This window comes from Terrapene carolina, unplaced genomic scaffold (genome assembly GCF_002925995.2).
Source record: "Terrapene carolina triunguis isolate 2854851 unplaced genomic scaffold, T_m_triunguis-2.0 Scaffold33723, whole genome shotgun sequence".
Classification (NCBI taxonomy): domain Eukaryota; kingdom Metazoa; phylum Chordata; order Testudines; family Emydidae; genus Terrapene; species Terrapene triunguis.
Genome location: NW_020698074.1, coordinates 332,367 through 348,379, shown reverse-complemented (window position 1 = coordinate 348,379; position 16,013 = coordinate 332,367). Strand labels below are relative to the sequence as shown.

The 16,013-nt window shown below is 42.2% G+C and overlaps 1 protein-coding gene across 1 annotated transcript in view; it reads right to left on the bottom strand.

Annotated features, from left to right (window-relative positions):
• The window catches only part of LOC113409512 (F-box/LRR-repeat protein 2-like), a 69,069-nt gene that overhangs the window by 27,617 nt on the left and 25,439 nt on the right, over positions 1-16,013 (bottom strand). The window contains exons 3-7 of the mRNA XM_026663528.1: positions 8,164-8,258; positions 4,280-4,348; positions 4,098-4,193; positions 3,673-3,799; positions 3,399-3,473 (exon numbers count right to left, since the gene is read on the bottom strand). Coding sequence (XP_026519313.1) covers positions 3,399-3,473; positions 3,673-3,799; positions 4,098-4,193; positions 4,280-4,348; positions 8,164-8,258 — 462 coding nt within the window. The remainder of the gene's footprint in view (positions 1-3,398; positions 3,474-3,672; positions 3,800-4,097; positions 4,194-4,279; positions 4,349-8,163; positions 8,259-16,013) is intronic.

Here is a 16,013-nt window from a genome sequence, read left to right as displayed (position 1 = left end):
CTCCATAGTGCTAACCTATGAACCATCTAAGCAACATGCTGCACCTGTAGCCTCTGAGAACATGTTTCATAGCAGTAAGCTATTGGGCCAGATTCTTCAAAGCAGTGCAAAACCACCAGTCCACTATGGCCCCAAAACTAACAATCAGCTTATGGAGAATTACCCCATTGTAAAGGTAATCTTCCAGTGACACAGAGTCAATGTAGGGGCTCTTATACAACTCATACTCTCAAGTACTAATACAGCAGAGAAGATGAGCAGGCATGGAATGTCATGCACTAGACTGGATCTTCAGCAGCACTTTGGGGCCCCCTGTGACTGTTGTAACCTGGTGTAAGTTAGCACAGAATTCAGACTAGTCCAGTGATCACCAACTGGTCGATCGCGATCGACTGGTCGATCCTGGAGACTCTTCCAGTTAATCGCGATTTCCGGCCGCTAAAAGTCCAGCGGTGCAGTAGAGCTGTCACTAAGGCAGGTTCCCTGCCTGCCCTGGCCCCACGCCACTCCCGGAAGCAGCCAGCACCCCCCCATGACTCCGGGGGAGAGAGGGGACAGGGGTCTCTGTGCACTGTTCCTGCCTGCAAGCACCGCCCCCGCAGCTCCCATTGGCCAGGAACAGGGAACTATGGGCAATGGGAGCTGCGGGGGTGGTGCCTGCAGAGAGGGGCAGTGCGCAGAGCCATGTACCTCACCAGGAGCCACAGGAGTGCGTTGGCCCTTTTCGGGAGCGGTGTGGGGCCGGGACAGGCAGGGAGCCTGCCTTAGCTCCAGCGCATCGCCGATCGGGAGCCACCAGAGGTCAGTGACACCCAGCAAGATCCCGCACCCCAACCACCAGCCCTGAGCCCCCTCCCGGAGCCAGCACCCTATACCCCCTACTCCACCCCGAACCGCCTCCTGCACCCCAACACACTGCCCCAGCACGGAGCCCCCTCCTGCACCTAAACTCCCTCCCAGAGCTTGCATCCCTCACCCTCTCCTGCACACCAACTCCCTGCCCCAGGCTCAACCCGGAGCCCCCTTCCACATGCCTAACCCCTTGGCCCCAGCACAGAGCCCGCACCCCATCCCAAACCCCAACCTCCTGCCCTAGCCCAGTGACACTGAGTGAGGGTGGGGGGGGGGGGGAATGAGTGACAAAGAGGGGCAGCATGGAGTGAGTGGGGCAGGGCTTTGGGGAAGGGGCGGGGTAGATCCTGGGTTGCACTTAAATTAAAAAAGTGATCTTGTGCGTAAAAAGGTTTGAGACCACTGGGCTAGTCTAACAATTGCAGAGAGACCAGCCTGCACAGAGCTACATCAAGACCAGGTAAAGCCTCCAAACTGGTGCTCCATGTAGGCTAGCCACATCCCAGGATCTGGCCCATTGTTTGGTGAAGCGTCTCAATTCCTTGAATCAGAATATTTGTTTTACCGAGTTTTACAATCTCCGTGGATGTATTATGCTACTTGAACTAAAGATATTTGATTTATGAAGCTTAGACACTATGCCATGAAACTTCTAAACACTTGTGGTGAATGCATATTCCTCCAATCAAACTTAGTTTTATAGATTTTATTTATTCTGTTTTTGAATGTAAAGCTTTTAAATTCTTTGAAGCATACCACTTGGATTAGAAAGGTTATCCCAACTCTTCAAGCAGCAGTTGCAGAATCTATACGTTCTGCAGAACTCTAGAAGTTCAAATATCCAAATTAGCTACCCAATCTTAAAAAAATAGTCCTATGCATTAAATCTTACAGAGGACAAAAAAATCAATTATGAGGGTCCCATTTTAGAAGCCAGATTGCCAAAGAATACTGAATTATTTTTGAGTTTGAATTCAGATCCCATATAGGCTGAAGAAATAGTGGAATGGTGATATCACAAAAGTTTAGACACTGAATGTTTAGCAGCTGAGCAATTGAGAGGAAGATTCTTAGTAAGACTTCTTGGGTTTTGTCTGTAGTAACATCTACCTATGTGACTAACATTTTAGATGCAGAAAGACTGTTAAAAGCTTCTATACCCTTGTCCCTTCAGTTAAGATGTTAGAGTTCACAATAAACATCCATGAGACCTCCCAGAGGTCCTCCAGCAAAATCAGACTTCTAAGGTTAAAATCAAACAGAACAACAACTTGGGGGAAAAAATTCAGGCCTTCTTTATATGGCAAATAAAAAAGGGGGAAAGCTCCATCTCCACCCTGGATCTTTAAAGAAAATAAGCATGCAAAACTTCATGAAGAAAGGGAAGAAGTAAGGATTGTAATGGAAATTGCCTCACTGTCTCACCCTGTTAGTTTTTAACTACTGCAAGACCTCTAATATAGCTTGTAATGTTTGCAGTGCTCTAAGATATTCAAGACTTTGGCATCTAGTAAGTCCACAATTTCCCATCAAACCTTAATACAAATGGCCCCATGCTGGAGTACTCATTGAGGAATAATGAATAAAACAGATTTGAAGGTTTCAGACCAAAGAGTTTTTGTGATATGCTCTTGCAATAAACAGCAGAAAACTTTTCCAAAAGTAAAAAACTACAATTTTTCATACTTCTGTAAACAAAGAATGGATGGGCCAATTAACCTCAAGTTTCTCTCTCTCTCTCTTTTTTTTTTTTTTTTTTAATTCTCTTCTCTGTAAGTAACCATTAGAAATTTCAGGCAAAAAGGAGATTTCCCCCCATCTTACAGAGTTAGAGTGGAGTAAAAATCAGGCTTATAAAATGACACCATAAAACAAATATATTTTCAGTGCACTGTGGGATGCACTGAATTAGATGAACAGCAGCAATTTCCATTCATAGGTAGATGAACAACTAAATCCCTCCATATGATGTTGAGAATGTATGCTTTTTTCTCCTGCTATCAAGGCTGTCCTGGCATAATCTAGTAGATGTAATGGTACTAGAAATTTTTTTTTTTAAATATCCAGCACACAAGAATGTGCTTAGCACCTCATAGACATGGTCTCTGCCCAAAGAACTTACAATTAAAAATAGATCACAGATGACAGACTTGGGACCTGGGAGAACAGGCATAACATAACATCAGTAAGACTGCATGGTTACTTTGATTGTATACGGTCCATAGCAGTTGACTGATTCCAGTTACTAGTTAAAAGCTAAAGCAATCTACAAATAAAAATAATGGAAAGCCCAAAGGTTCCAAATCCGCATTTAGCAGTGGAAATATTCAGCTGGTTTATGGCCTCCAGGCAGCACAGGCCATGTTCCACTCAGCTATTTTATCAACACTGTGACTGAAATATTCTGTGACTTGTAGAAATGTGCTGTCCCAACTATTCAAAAGCATAACACTTGAATTCATCAATGTCCGAAAAATGCTTTGAGATCCTTAGATAAAAGGTGCTATAAAAGTAGAATGTACTCTTTCAAAGTTTAAAATACATACTGTGCATGACTGCAAGTTCAGGATTACAAGTTCACGACAGTGATTTTGAATGTGTTTCAGTGCTTCATCTTCCAACTGTATTAATGAATAAAAAATAAATTAGCAAGGAAGGCATTAAAAGCAGCACGCTACAAATGTACACACTTTATAGTGTTAAAAAACAAAAAGACTCTGTAACAAAAACATTATCATCTAAATTCAAGGTGGTTTTCAAAATACCAAAACATAAACTGTACTCCTAAAGGATTATCTTGACACCCAAGCAGTTATGTACCTGTGTGCAACCTCTAAGAAATAGTGCTTTTAGTCCACTGCACCCTTTCACCAGTGCTTCAATACCATCCTTCGTAATCTGATCACACCAGGAAAGATTCAAATGTTCCAGATTTCTGCAACCCTCACTGGGAGAATTTAAAAAAATGCATAAAGTTAAATCCAACCTTAGAATAGTGATAACAGTGAAAAACCCAAATGAAGCATGCTGTTACAAATTCATGATGGATAACTGTGCCAGGGCTCTACAGAAAAACCATGGGACAAGACCACACATAAGCACTATACATTACACCTTTAGAAATGCTAGGTATAGTGCATATATGAAGTTGATACACAGTATTAAGTTTCAAGGAATATTGAGAAATATGTGATTTCAGTAAATGTTCTTCAAAACAGTCTTTTAACATGAATAAATATTCTTACCTTAAACTTTTCAAAGAGCTGTTTGTAATAGATACACAGGATGTCAGATCCAGATGTTTCAGCTTGGTACAGAATTTGCTAAGGCTATAACACGTGCTGCAAAACAGCAGACACACTAAAAATATCTTCAGTCACTTCTTTTTTCAAATTTCACTATCACATGGAAAAAGCCTTTCACCTACCTGTCAGTAATTTTTGTACATCCGTTTAGATTCAAATGTTCAATGTTTCTACAGTTCTGTGCAAACGTCCTAAAACAGCAATAAAAAGTTAATGAAATTTTATATGGAGCAAGTTATAATTCAGCCACTAGAGCGCACTCTCCCCTCAACCTCTTAATCTAATACAATATACAGAAACAGCCAACAACCTTGAGATGTGGGCCACAAAGTAACTACAAAGTAAATTTCAGACACAATTGTCACAAGGGCTCCTTCTTTCTTTTGCCAGAGTTCTTTTGTAAGTTTTGTCTCTGTTAACTTGCAAAACCAATGTAGCTCCCATCATTTTCCCTCAAACTTGATTTTAGGGAGACGTCTACTTCTGTTGTCTCCTAGATCTGTCCTGCTTTACACCTATTAACTCAAAACATTAATAGGAATAGAAGAGAGCAAGTATCACCACATTTGGATATTTGACTCATGTTAAGCTGCTGGGCAGAGGATCACTCCTTTTTCTGTTGTATTACTGATTCGTCAAATGGGCCACATTAGGGGACGATCCTTCCTAAGTCAAAGGGAAGTGAAGATGCCCGGCAGGCTATAGGATGAGGCCCTAAAGCAACTGGACTATCCATGCAGGTCCCCTAGGCCTATACTTTGGTCATTCATGAGCTATAATATATGCAACTGAATGAAGTACTGCCATCAGCTGGGTCTGAACTGTAAAGATGATTGTTATCACTATCATGTTAAAAACCTGTATATAACATTACCCTAATTACCTGGAGGAAATACATAAATATCATAGAATCATAGAATATCAGGGTTGGAAGGGACTTCAGGAGGTCATTCAGTCCAACCCCTTGCTCAAAGCAGGACCAATCCCCAACTAAATCATCCCAGCCAGGGCTTTATCAGGCTGCACAGATGAAAAGAAAATGTTCAGCTACACAGCATTTCAGAACAGTATTTTTATATCTAGATTTCCTCCAACTTCATGAATTTTATGAGCACAGTTGGAGGTACACACACAAAAACAGCTTTGCCTGGGGAGTTTTGCCTTGGTTAACAGATGCAACTACACACTCAGCTGGTAACAAGTTGCTGGCTCTCCAGTGTGGATTGAAAACAAGGGGGTGGGGGGAGAGAAGAAACAGCTTATAGTTATATGGTTGATAGTTTCCACTTGAATCTTCAAAATGGCTATTCCAAAGTTCAAGTATTTACTGGAGGGAAACTTACATTTATTAGACAAATGAGACATCTGTTGATTACTCTCAATATTTTTTCCATTCTGCAATAAACTGTAGGAATAGTAAACCTATTGGGAAAACCGTGTCCTGCAAAACACCTGTGTGGATTTTCTGATACAGGTACCTCAACCCAAGCAATATTTATGCATCTGACATCTCTTTCGGTGACTGGGAATTATTTTTTAACACAAGCATAGTAAAACAAAAGGGGTGAGAAAGCAGATCTGAAAACAGAACAGCATAGAAAGACAGTTAAACAGAAAGGTATTTTCAGATTATTGTATATACTCGATCATAAGTCGGTTTGTTTATAAGCCGACACCCCCCCCCCCGCCCCCGCCCAAGATGGATAAGTAAAAATGGAAAATGTTTATGACCCGTTCATAAGCCGACCCTATAATTCAGGGGCCAGCAGGATAAGCCGCTGGCAGGCTGAGATGGTTTGTTTACTTTGAGCGTCGGCAGGCACAAAGGTAAACCTAAGTAAACAAAGTGTCCCGGTGCACCAGCTGCTTACCCTGACGGGCTGGGATAGCAACTGGTGGGGAAATTTTTTGGGGGGAGAACCTGGGGGTCAGGGGAGTAAACCCTGTGACCACCCCCAACATAAACCCACCTCTAGCCTGGGACCCCCACACTCTCCCCATCCCTTATCTGGGGAAGTCCAGGGGAGGATGTCTCTGGCCTGGCTGGAGCTGCTCCGGCTGGCTGGGCAGCGCAGCCGCAGCCTGCTCCAGTGGGCCTGACCGGGCGTCACAGCTGCAGCATGTTCCAGCGGGCTGGGCCGGGCAGCACGGCCGCAGTGTGCTCTGGCGCCCGGGTGGCGCGGCCACAGCCTGCTCTGGGGGACGGGGCCGAGCGGCACGGCTGCAACCTGCCAGCCCCGGAGCTGCAGCTGCTTCGGAGGCTGGGGGGAGAGCAGCGTGGCCAGAAGCGGAGAGACTCTGGCCCCGCCTCTTCCCTTTTGGCTGTGCTGCCTCTCCTTGCTCCTTCTGTCGGGGGGAGGGGCTGTGTCCCACCTCTCTCTCTCTATATATACGCGTTCATAAGCCGACCCCCTTCTCTGGTGCTTCCCTTTTTTACTAAAAAAATTCGGCTTATGAATGAGTATATACAGTAATAATTTGAAAATGAAAGCAATCTTCCTAACTATTTCCCTAAAGAAAGCTTAGGTCACTTACTATTTACTGGATTTTCTCTTGACTACATCATCCCACCTATACTTGGAGTGTATACAGGCTACAGGCTTTTCCCACTAGTTGCTGTCACCAGTGCAGCTCCACCAATGGCAGTCACTATGGAAGCAGTAGTGTACGCAGGCCACCAGTACGTAAACCATGTCATCTAACTCTCTGTTATTTCCTGTTTGCGTCATTTACTTGAATGAGCTCATGAATATTCTGTATACCTGTTTAAATTATCTGTATAACCTCATACACCTTTTCAGCACCTGCCTGTAATCTGAACCACAAATAAACAGTTATAAATGTCAACACTGTTAGTATTCATAACAGGGAAGGGGCGGGGATGGTAGGGGACCTGATTCTCTCAACAAATCCCAACATTTGAAAAAAGACGAAACCAGCCTCAGAATTTGAAGAGACTCAGTGAAGTTATTTAAGTGCTCTTAAATGAAATTATGCCCCATCTCATTTCTCTGCTATGGGCCTCACTGCTCATCTAAATGGAAGCATACTAAGATGTCAAAGTTACACTGCAGATAATTGACGTAAGGTAAGTTATTCCAGAAGGACAAGAGCTTCTCACTGGAAAAAAAAAAAAGGAAACACTAAGGTTTCCTCTTGAGAATATTTTAGTAAACTATAAAGTTATTCAGTTTTTAAAACAGCTGTAAAGGTTAAAAAGGTTTCCAGACATCTTCATAGAGAATATTAATGTTAGTTGGGTTTAACTGTTTTTTTCCTTTCCTTTTTACTCTCTGGAAAACAAACTTTCCTTTTATAAAACATGGCTTTTTTCCTTAAAAGATGTTGTTTTGTTCCTACATGATCATTGTTGTAAGTTTTATATTTTTATTGATTCCAACATAATTTTTCATTTTAAATAGGAAATTTTTGACTAATTCCAGCATTAACTTTGTTTTATAAAGCAGAGTATGTTCTATTTGAAACAGAAAATTTGGTTGTTTCTTGCTTTTTCCCCGTACTCTTTATAAAGAAATTCTGTTAATAGTATGGGTTTTTCATTTTGAAAAAGAATGCATTGTTTCTTGCCAACTTTTTTTTTATGCTGAAAAGAAAATTTGGTTGGTTCTATATATGGCTTAGCTATTTAAAATCAACAAGGCTTCTATTGAGAAAACATGGTTTATATTTTAAGACTAGTCATGAAAAGAGAAGAAATAAACTGTTCACCACAAATTTGTTGAATACTTACACCAGAAAACTTTTTTTTTTTAGGTGCAAACAACTAGTCTGCAAAAATATGTTCCACTGTCAAGCATTTAAAATATTCAAAATCAGTAATAGCTCGGAAAACAAAAAATGATCTCTCACTGTTCTCATTACTTAATTCATTTCAAGAAAACATTAACTATTCTCTGCCCAAACTGGAATTCACATTGAGTGACTACATTAAGTCATTAAGATTTGTACAAATATGACTAAATCAAGTTGTGGATAGATTACTTACTTCAAAGCGGAGTCTCCAACACCAAGACATCCTCTCAAACTAAGTTGTCTCAGGAATCCACCACACCTTTTGGAAATATTTTCCACCACACGACCCTTAAACCAGATAAAAATAAAGTTTTAATACATGTTGTTCTGACACACCTAATATTCTAAACAAATATGAAATTTCAATGCTGAGTCCCTACCCCTGCCATCCTCCTCCAGAAGGAGATTTCTAAAGTACGTAAGGAAAAAAGTACTTGCTCACTGAAGATCTGTACCAACTCCAATTGAAGTAAATGGCCAAACTCCCGTTGACTTCAGTGGTGTTGGACTGAGCCTTCAGGCAATCTGGTGAAAAGAACTACTATTTGCTTCAGCAAAGCTCTATGGTAATATATTGCTGAAACAAAGTTTTTTGAAAAAGATACTTGTACACTTAGGCCCCAATCCTGCAAACACTGATGCACATTAGTCATCCCACTGAGTTATTACATATTTAAGACTTTGTCTACACTACAGGCGCTACAACACTGCAGCTGTGCTCCTGTAGTGCCACATAGTAGATGTTTCCTACAGCAACAGGAGGGATTTTTTCACTGTAGCTAATCCGCCTTTCCAAGCGGCAGTAGCTAGGTTGATGGAAGAATCCTTCCATTGACCTAGCCGCATCTTCTCCGGGAGTTAGGTCGGCTTAACTATTGGTCTCACACCTGTGTTCACCAAATCTGATTCTTACCATTAAGCATAGGTTTAAGTCCTCAAAGATACATATACTTTATACATCACTCTGCATTTCTAAACTTACAGGCATTTGCTCCAGAACACTATTTATTTATGTCTCTCAACTGAATGGCGTGATTCAACATGCAGACTGAAAATAGCATTATTGTTTAAAAAAATGCCCCTTAAAGAGAATTATGGTATTACACCCCTCTCTTCCACCCAGATTTTTTTTTTGGCGAGAGGAGGAGGGGGGAATACATTAGTTCAGCAGTTCTCAAACTGTGGGTCAGGACCCCAAAGTGGGTCGTGACCCTGTTTTAATGGGCCAGGGCTGCTGTTACACTTGCTGGGGTCCAGGGCTGAAGCCGAAGCCCGAGTCCCACTACCTGTGGCCGAAGCCCAAGTCCCACTGCCTGGGGACAAAGCTGCCCGGGGCTGCAGCCTTTGAGCTTCAGCTTTGGCCCCCTACCCAGGGTGACGGGGCATGGGCGGGCTCAGGCTTTGGTCCCCCCTCCTGGGGTCAGGTAGTAATTTTTGTTGTCAGAAGAGGGTCGCGGTGCAATGAAGTTTGAGAACCCCTGCATTCATTTATACCAAAAGGCAGAAGCATTACATATTGTTGGCCACACCACCACTTTGCTAAATACTTACAAAGTGGAATAATTTTAAGGGAGCAATTAAAACTTTAATAAACTATAGAAGCAAAAATAAATATAATTACAAAACTGATCATTTTATTTACTAAACAAATGTATACTTAAGTGCACAAGAAAAGCAAACATTTTTAAAAACAGAACATTTTAAAATTAGAGCAGATCAAATACACAAAGGTTTTATGTTCCTTCTCGACCTTGAAAGGAAGTTATACTGAAATACAGGCAAACACACAACTTCCCCAAATACAGTATTTTTAATATTTATTATTATTATTAACAGAATGTTTAAATTATATACGATTTCTAGAGTAAAAAAGACAAACTAAAATTGATAATACACTTCCTGAGATGCTGTGATTTTTTAAGCTAGGCTCTGATTAGTCACAACTGCTTCCTAACTGAAGCTAATTACCTCTAATGAAAAGATGAAAAAACATCACCAAAATAAACTGAATATAGTGTAGATACATAAACCATGAAAATGCAAAAATGCCAACTGTAAAATATAATTACTGAAGAAAAAGCTTCAAAACAATAATATTTCAGATTATTTAATCTAAAGTTAAAAGATGCACAAATAAAATATATTCTAAGTTTTCCAAACCCAACTGTTTTAGGAATGTTCAAAATATTACCAACTAAGTAGCATATGGTTGGCCACAGAGTTGTGAACCAATGGGCCATAATGACATGGCCCCAGAGTGCTCATTGTGTACGATGCTTAAATTGAATTATAAACCTCAAACTAAAAATTGCCTCAGGATGAAAGTTATTAAAAACTATGTTGCATCAGTTATTGATTCTGTATTGAAAATATCTTTCAGATAAGAGAAAGCCAACATATAATTCCACTTGAAATACAGTCCCACCTCATTAGTGGACACAACGCATAGTTTATGGATCTACAAATTTAAATATATCCACATGATTTTTAACACGACTAGCTATAATTAATGCCTTGTGGGACAAACTTTCTAAAATATATTCTAAAGACTTACCTGAAATTTTGCACATGAATTTTCATGACTAAACTTGCATATGTAAAAACCATATTTGTCTGCACAAATCTGGCGTGTCTAACTACCCAATCTGGATACACAAAAGCTTAGACAAGAAAACATCAGAATGACCACACTGGGTCAGACCAATAATCGATCTAGCCCTCTATCCCGTCTTTTAACAGTGGCCAATGCCCAGATGCTTCAGAAGGAATGAACAGAACAGGGCAATTATCTAGTGATTCCATCCCTTTTTGACCACTCCCACTTCTGGCTGTCAGAGGTTTAGGGACACCCACAACATAGGGTTGCATCCCTGACCATCTTGGCTAATAGCCATTGATTGGACATACCCTTCATGAACTCTAATTCTTTTTTGAATCCAGTTAAACATTTGGCCTTCACAATATCCCCTGGAAAAGAGTTCAACAGGTTGACTGTGCATTGTGTGAAGTACTTCCTTATGTTTAGTTTTAAACCTGCTGTATATTAATTTCATTGGGGGCCCCCTAGTTTTGGGGGGGTTATGTAAAGGGGTAAATAACACTTCCTTATTCACTTTCTCCAAACCATTCCTAATTGTATAGACCTCTAGCATATCCCCTCTTAGTCTCCTTTCTAAGGTGAACAGGTCATAAGAGGGGGTTCAGGGAAGATTTTCTTTCAGGATGGGGTCCGCATCAAGTATGGCCTTCAAACAACCCCTAATCTCTCCAAGCTCATCATCAGAAGCAAGCTCCCCACAGAGCGGGACACATCAACTTAAAGCGGCACCAGACCCTGCCAGAACAGCAGATGCAAAACCTGCAGACATATCTCCACAGCTACAATGATCAACACGCGCGCGCGCGCACATACACACCTTTCAAGATCCATGGGTCCCACACATCCCCATCAAAGCATTTGGTGTACCTCATACAGGGCACTAACTGCCCCAATAGCAACCATGTGTTTGAGACCAGACAATCACTATGCTCTCAAATGAACTCACACAGAAAATTGATAAAAGGTAAAAACACCGTCATCAGTGGGTGAACACTTTTCATAAAGTGATCACTCTGTACCTGACCTATCAGTCCTCATCCTCAAAGGAAACCTGCACAACACTTTCAAAAGATGAGCTTGTGAGCTTAAATTCATAACTTTGCTAGACACTAAAAATTATGGAGTGAATAGAGACACTGGATTTATGACGTATTACAACAAACTGTAACCCACTAACAACCCCCACCCCCAGCTGTGTCTCTCCCCTTCCCTTTCCTTTCCTCCCTATAACTGGAGGAGTGTTCACGGGCCTCTTCACCTTTAATGACCCTTTGAAATGTGAGTTATCTGCTTATGCTAAACAGTCTGTTCAAATACTTGTATTTGACAGTGATGCTTTGAGTCAGTTTCCCAGACCTGAAGAAGAGTTCTGTGTAAGTTTGAAAGCTTGTTTCTCTCACCAACAGAAGTTGGTCCAATAAAAGGTATTACCTCACCCATCTTCCCTCTCTAATATCCTGGGATTAACACAGCTACACAACTACTGCATTATCTAGAGTAATTTTGTACTGTCTGCAAACTTTGCCACCTCCCTATTTATGCCCTTTTCCAGAACATTTATGAGTAAGGCTGCGTGTCTGTCACAGAGGTCATGGATTCCATGACTTTCCATGACCTCTATGACTTCTGCAGCAGCCGGTATGGCTGGCTCTGGGGCCCAGCAGCAGCAGCAGTTTGGCTGTGGGAGGGGGCTGAGGGCTGGGGTAGGGGGTTGGGGTTCAGGGCAATGCTTACCTTGGGGGGCTCCCGAGAAGTGGCCACCATGTCCCTGCAACTCCTAGGCGGAGGGGCCAGGGGGCTCTACACGCTGCCCCTACTGCAGGCACCGCCCCTGCAGCTCCCATTGGCTGCTGTTACCGGCCAATGGAAGCTGCGGAGACGGCACTTGTGGCAGGGGCAGCACACAGAGCCCCCCTAGGAGCTGCAGGGACATGCCGGCTGCTTCCAGGGAGCTGTGTGGAGCCAGGTAGGAGTGGAGCCCCACCCACCCCAGCACCAGCAGGTGGTTCCGGGCCACTTCCTCCAAAACCTGCGGAGCTCCCAGACCACTCTCCCAGAGGGCCCATGGCCCCTAGCCCAAGTTTTAGTTAGGGGTATATAGTACAAGTCATGGACAGGTCATGGGCCATGAATTTTTGTTTACTGTCCGTGATCTGTCCATGACTTTTACTAAAAATATCCATGACTAAAATGGATCCTTATTTATGAGTATGGCCAAGATTTGTCATGCATATTTTAGTAAAAGTCACTGACAGGTCACGGGCAATAAAGAAAAATTCACGGAAGCCTGTGGCCAATCTGTGACTTTTACTAAAAACATGCATGACAAAATGGGGAGCTGTGGGGTCCCCACACAACCTCATAGGGGTCCCCAACTGCCTGTGGCTCCAAGCTCAGGGCACCCCTGCCGCCAACGGTGGCTGGGAACAGTGGGGCACCCTCGGCACCTGCAGTAGCTGGGAGCTTTTGGGGGACCCGCTGCCCACGGCAGCTCCGGGCTCCAGGGCACCCCCGCCTAGGAGTTGCAGGGACATGGTGGCTGGGAGCTTGGGGCCCCCACAGTTCCCAGCCACCACGGGCAGTGGAGGGCCTTGTAGCTCCCAGACGCCACGGGCTCAAGTCATGGAGGTCAAAGAATTCTAATAGATTGGTGAGGCATGATTTCCCTTTACAAAAGCCGTGTTGATTCTTCCCCAACATATCGTGTTCAGCTGTGTGTCTGATAATTCTATTCTTTTCCACAGTTTCAGTCAATTTGGTTGGCACAAGCTTAGAGGATGAATTAAGGCCCCTTTGAAAGACTATGCTGCTCACTTAGAGGTGATCTGCAAACAGAGGTGGATTAAGCTTTTGTGAGGCCCAGGGACAGAGCAAGTGGAGGCCCCCCCCATCCCTTCTGCCTGTAGCCCCCCCGCTGGGGAGCAGGGTTGGGGCACAGGGGGCTTCCCCCCACTCCCCGGCAGGAGTGCCAGGCAGGCAGAGTGGGTCAGGGTGCGGGAGCGCCCATTCTTCCGGAGCTCTCAGTTGGCCAGGGCTCCTGGGCACGGGCCCTGTTGACCCAGTGGCTAATCCACCACTGTCTGCAAATGTATTTAAAAACAGACAGGCAGTTGCAGTATTAAGAATTAAATGCCCTGAATAAAACATGAGGTATTTTGGTGCTTTAGTAGTTTAAATGTACTTTTTTTCCTGATGTTTGTTTATGAGATCAGCAAAGTGCAATTCCCTCACCATCGCCGCTAACATTCAGCACCACACCCCAGCACACACTCTTTGGCATAAGATTGATAAGTCCTTAAGACAACAGTCTGCTTATAAAGGTAAGGTAGTCTATTTTTTTTTCTGGTATTGTGTATTCAAGACCAATATGTATATTTGTTTTATACATTACAAAACAGTGTACTATCTTAACCCTATGGCAGACTCAAGTCTTCGGTATTGTTCGATGGTGTATATGATGCCAACAAGGGCATATTGTGAAGTCATACTGAGCAAAAGATCGTGTCTACAGGGACTTTACAATTTGTGGTCCTCAAACATAGTAATCCAAAAAGATGCTGTTTTGAGATGGAAAGACATCAAAAGAGCTCTATTTTTTCTTATGAGATCACTGGGCCTGGGTGGGTATCTGTTTAATATTCTATTAAAACTACTTTTTTAAAGTTTTTTAGTGTGCCTTAGATAAACAGTGAATAAATTAATTAAAAGGTAAGTTTAAATTACTATTGAAATTCAAAGTATAGCAGCCACTGTATTGTTTTAAATCTAAATGATAAAGGGATAATTTATACTGAAAATCAACCACATCCTGGGACCAGATTATAACATGGTTGTCCCAGGACATATCAAGAACACAATACTGCCTTGTAGCACATAGGCTATGCTACAAATCCATTGTATAATCAAAGAATTAGAAAAATTATACCATATGAAAAACATATGTCCAAAACCAAAAGCATAATAATCCAGTACTGTCCTTCTAAAAAACAGAATCTTCAAGCATCAGATACGTTTATCAGATAGAAAGCTCATAGTTCTAAAATACATTTATTACTGCTCAGAAATAAGAAACAAAAATATTTTCAGCCTTTTATGTGCAAATAAACAGGAGTAGCAGTTAATCCCTCCCAACCTGTAAAGATATGTTTAAATGCTTACAGGCTCTGGAATCTGTTCTCCACTTCAGTACTGATCTCCATAATAACCAATATCTATTGTTGGCTTTTAAAGTACCAAAAAGAAGCTGACAATGAAGTTTCAAAGTGCAGTTGACAGAATTTACCACTAAGTTAAATTGGTGAATTTCTATGCTTTGTATGGTTGGACAATGTTTAGCAAAATTTATCCAATGATCATCATATAGATTTTATTCATATAAGACAGGAATTTAAACATGGGGCAAGAATGCCAGAGGAGATGAGACTATTTTCTTCTGGGTTTTAATTTCTAGTATGACTCAGTAAATGTACCGTTTTTTGGGTCAATTAAGTAATTTTCCATGGGATTTGTTCCTAAATCTCTCTCTCAACACTAAAAACATTCAAAAGAGGTCATTTTTTGTTTCATGGCTTTACTAGTTTTGATACAAATCTCTTTTTATAGTCTAACACAATCATGCTTTTCTTATGTTTTAGTCCTTTTCTTGTATAGCGAGAAGGATTTTAATCCACCTGTACCTGAATTTCAGTTTTCAATTAAGAATTAAACCTATTATTTGGGTTAGGAACTGAATGGCCTGCAGAAGCAGTAATGAGCTATGGGGCAATTAAGTGGTTCGCATCCAGCCCACATCTGCGGTAACAGAAATTGTTTACCATTTTACAGCAGTTGAATAGCCTATGAAAAGTGAGGTTTTGGTCTAAATACCAACTCCTATTTAACAAGTCTCTATATTACCTTCAGAACTAAATGGCGCTCTCAGCTGGGAGGCCAGAGAGTGAATGGGCATGGAAATTAAACTACCCTCTCATCCCCAGAAGTAATTCTGAGGGTCTCAGTCAAGACTGAGGAACCTTAGAGGGACATTTTCACTGTCTATATGATACCTGTTCTATGCAGGGCTGGCTCTAACTTTTTTGCCGCCCCAAACAAAAACAAAACAAAACAAAAAACGAGTGCCGCCTCACCGTAATAACCCCCCTTCCCGAGCGCTGCCTCGCAGAAACAAAAACAAACAAAAAAAACCCTGAGCACCACCCCGCCGAAACACCCCCCCCGCCCGCCGCCCCGCCGAAACAAAACAAAACAAAAAAAACAGAGCGCTGCCCCACCACCCCAAGATTGGCCGCCCCTTAGAAAGTGCCGCCCCAAGCACGTGCTTGGTCGGCTGGTGCCTGGAGCCGGCTCTGGTTCTATGAACAGAAGTCTTGAGTCTCCAGAACAGTCAGTATCATAGAATCATGTCAATCCCATACCTTTTGTGAACAATGTGTGTACATGAATTA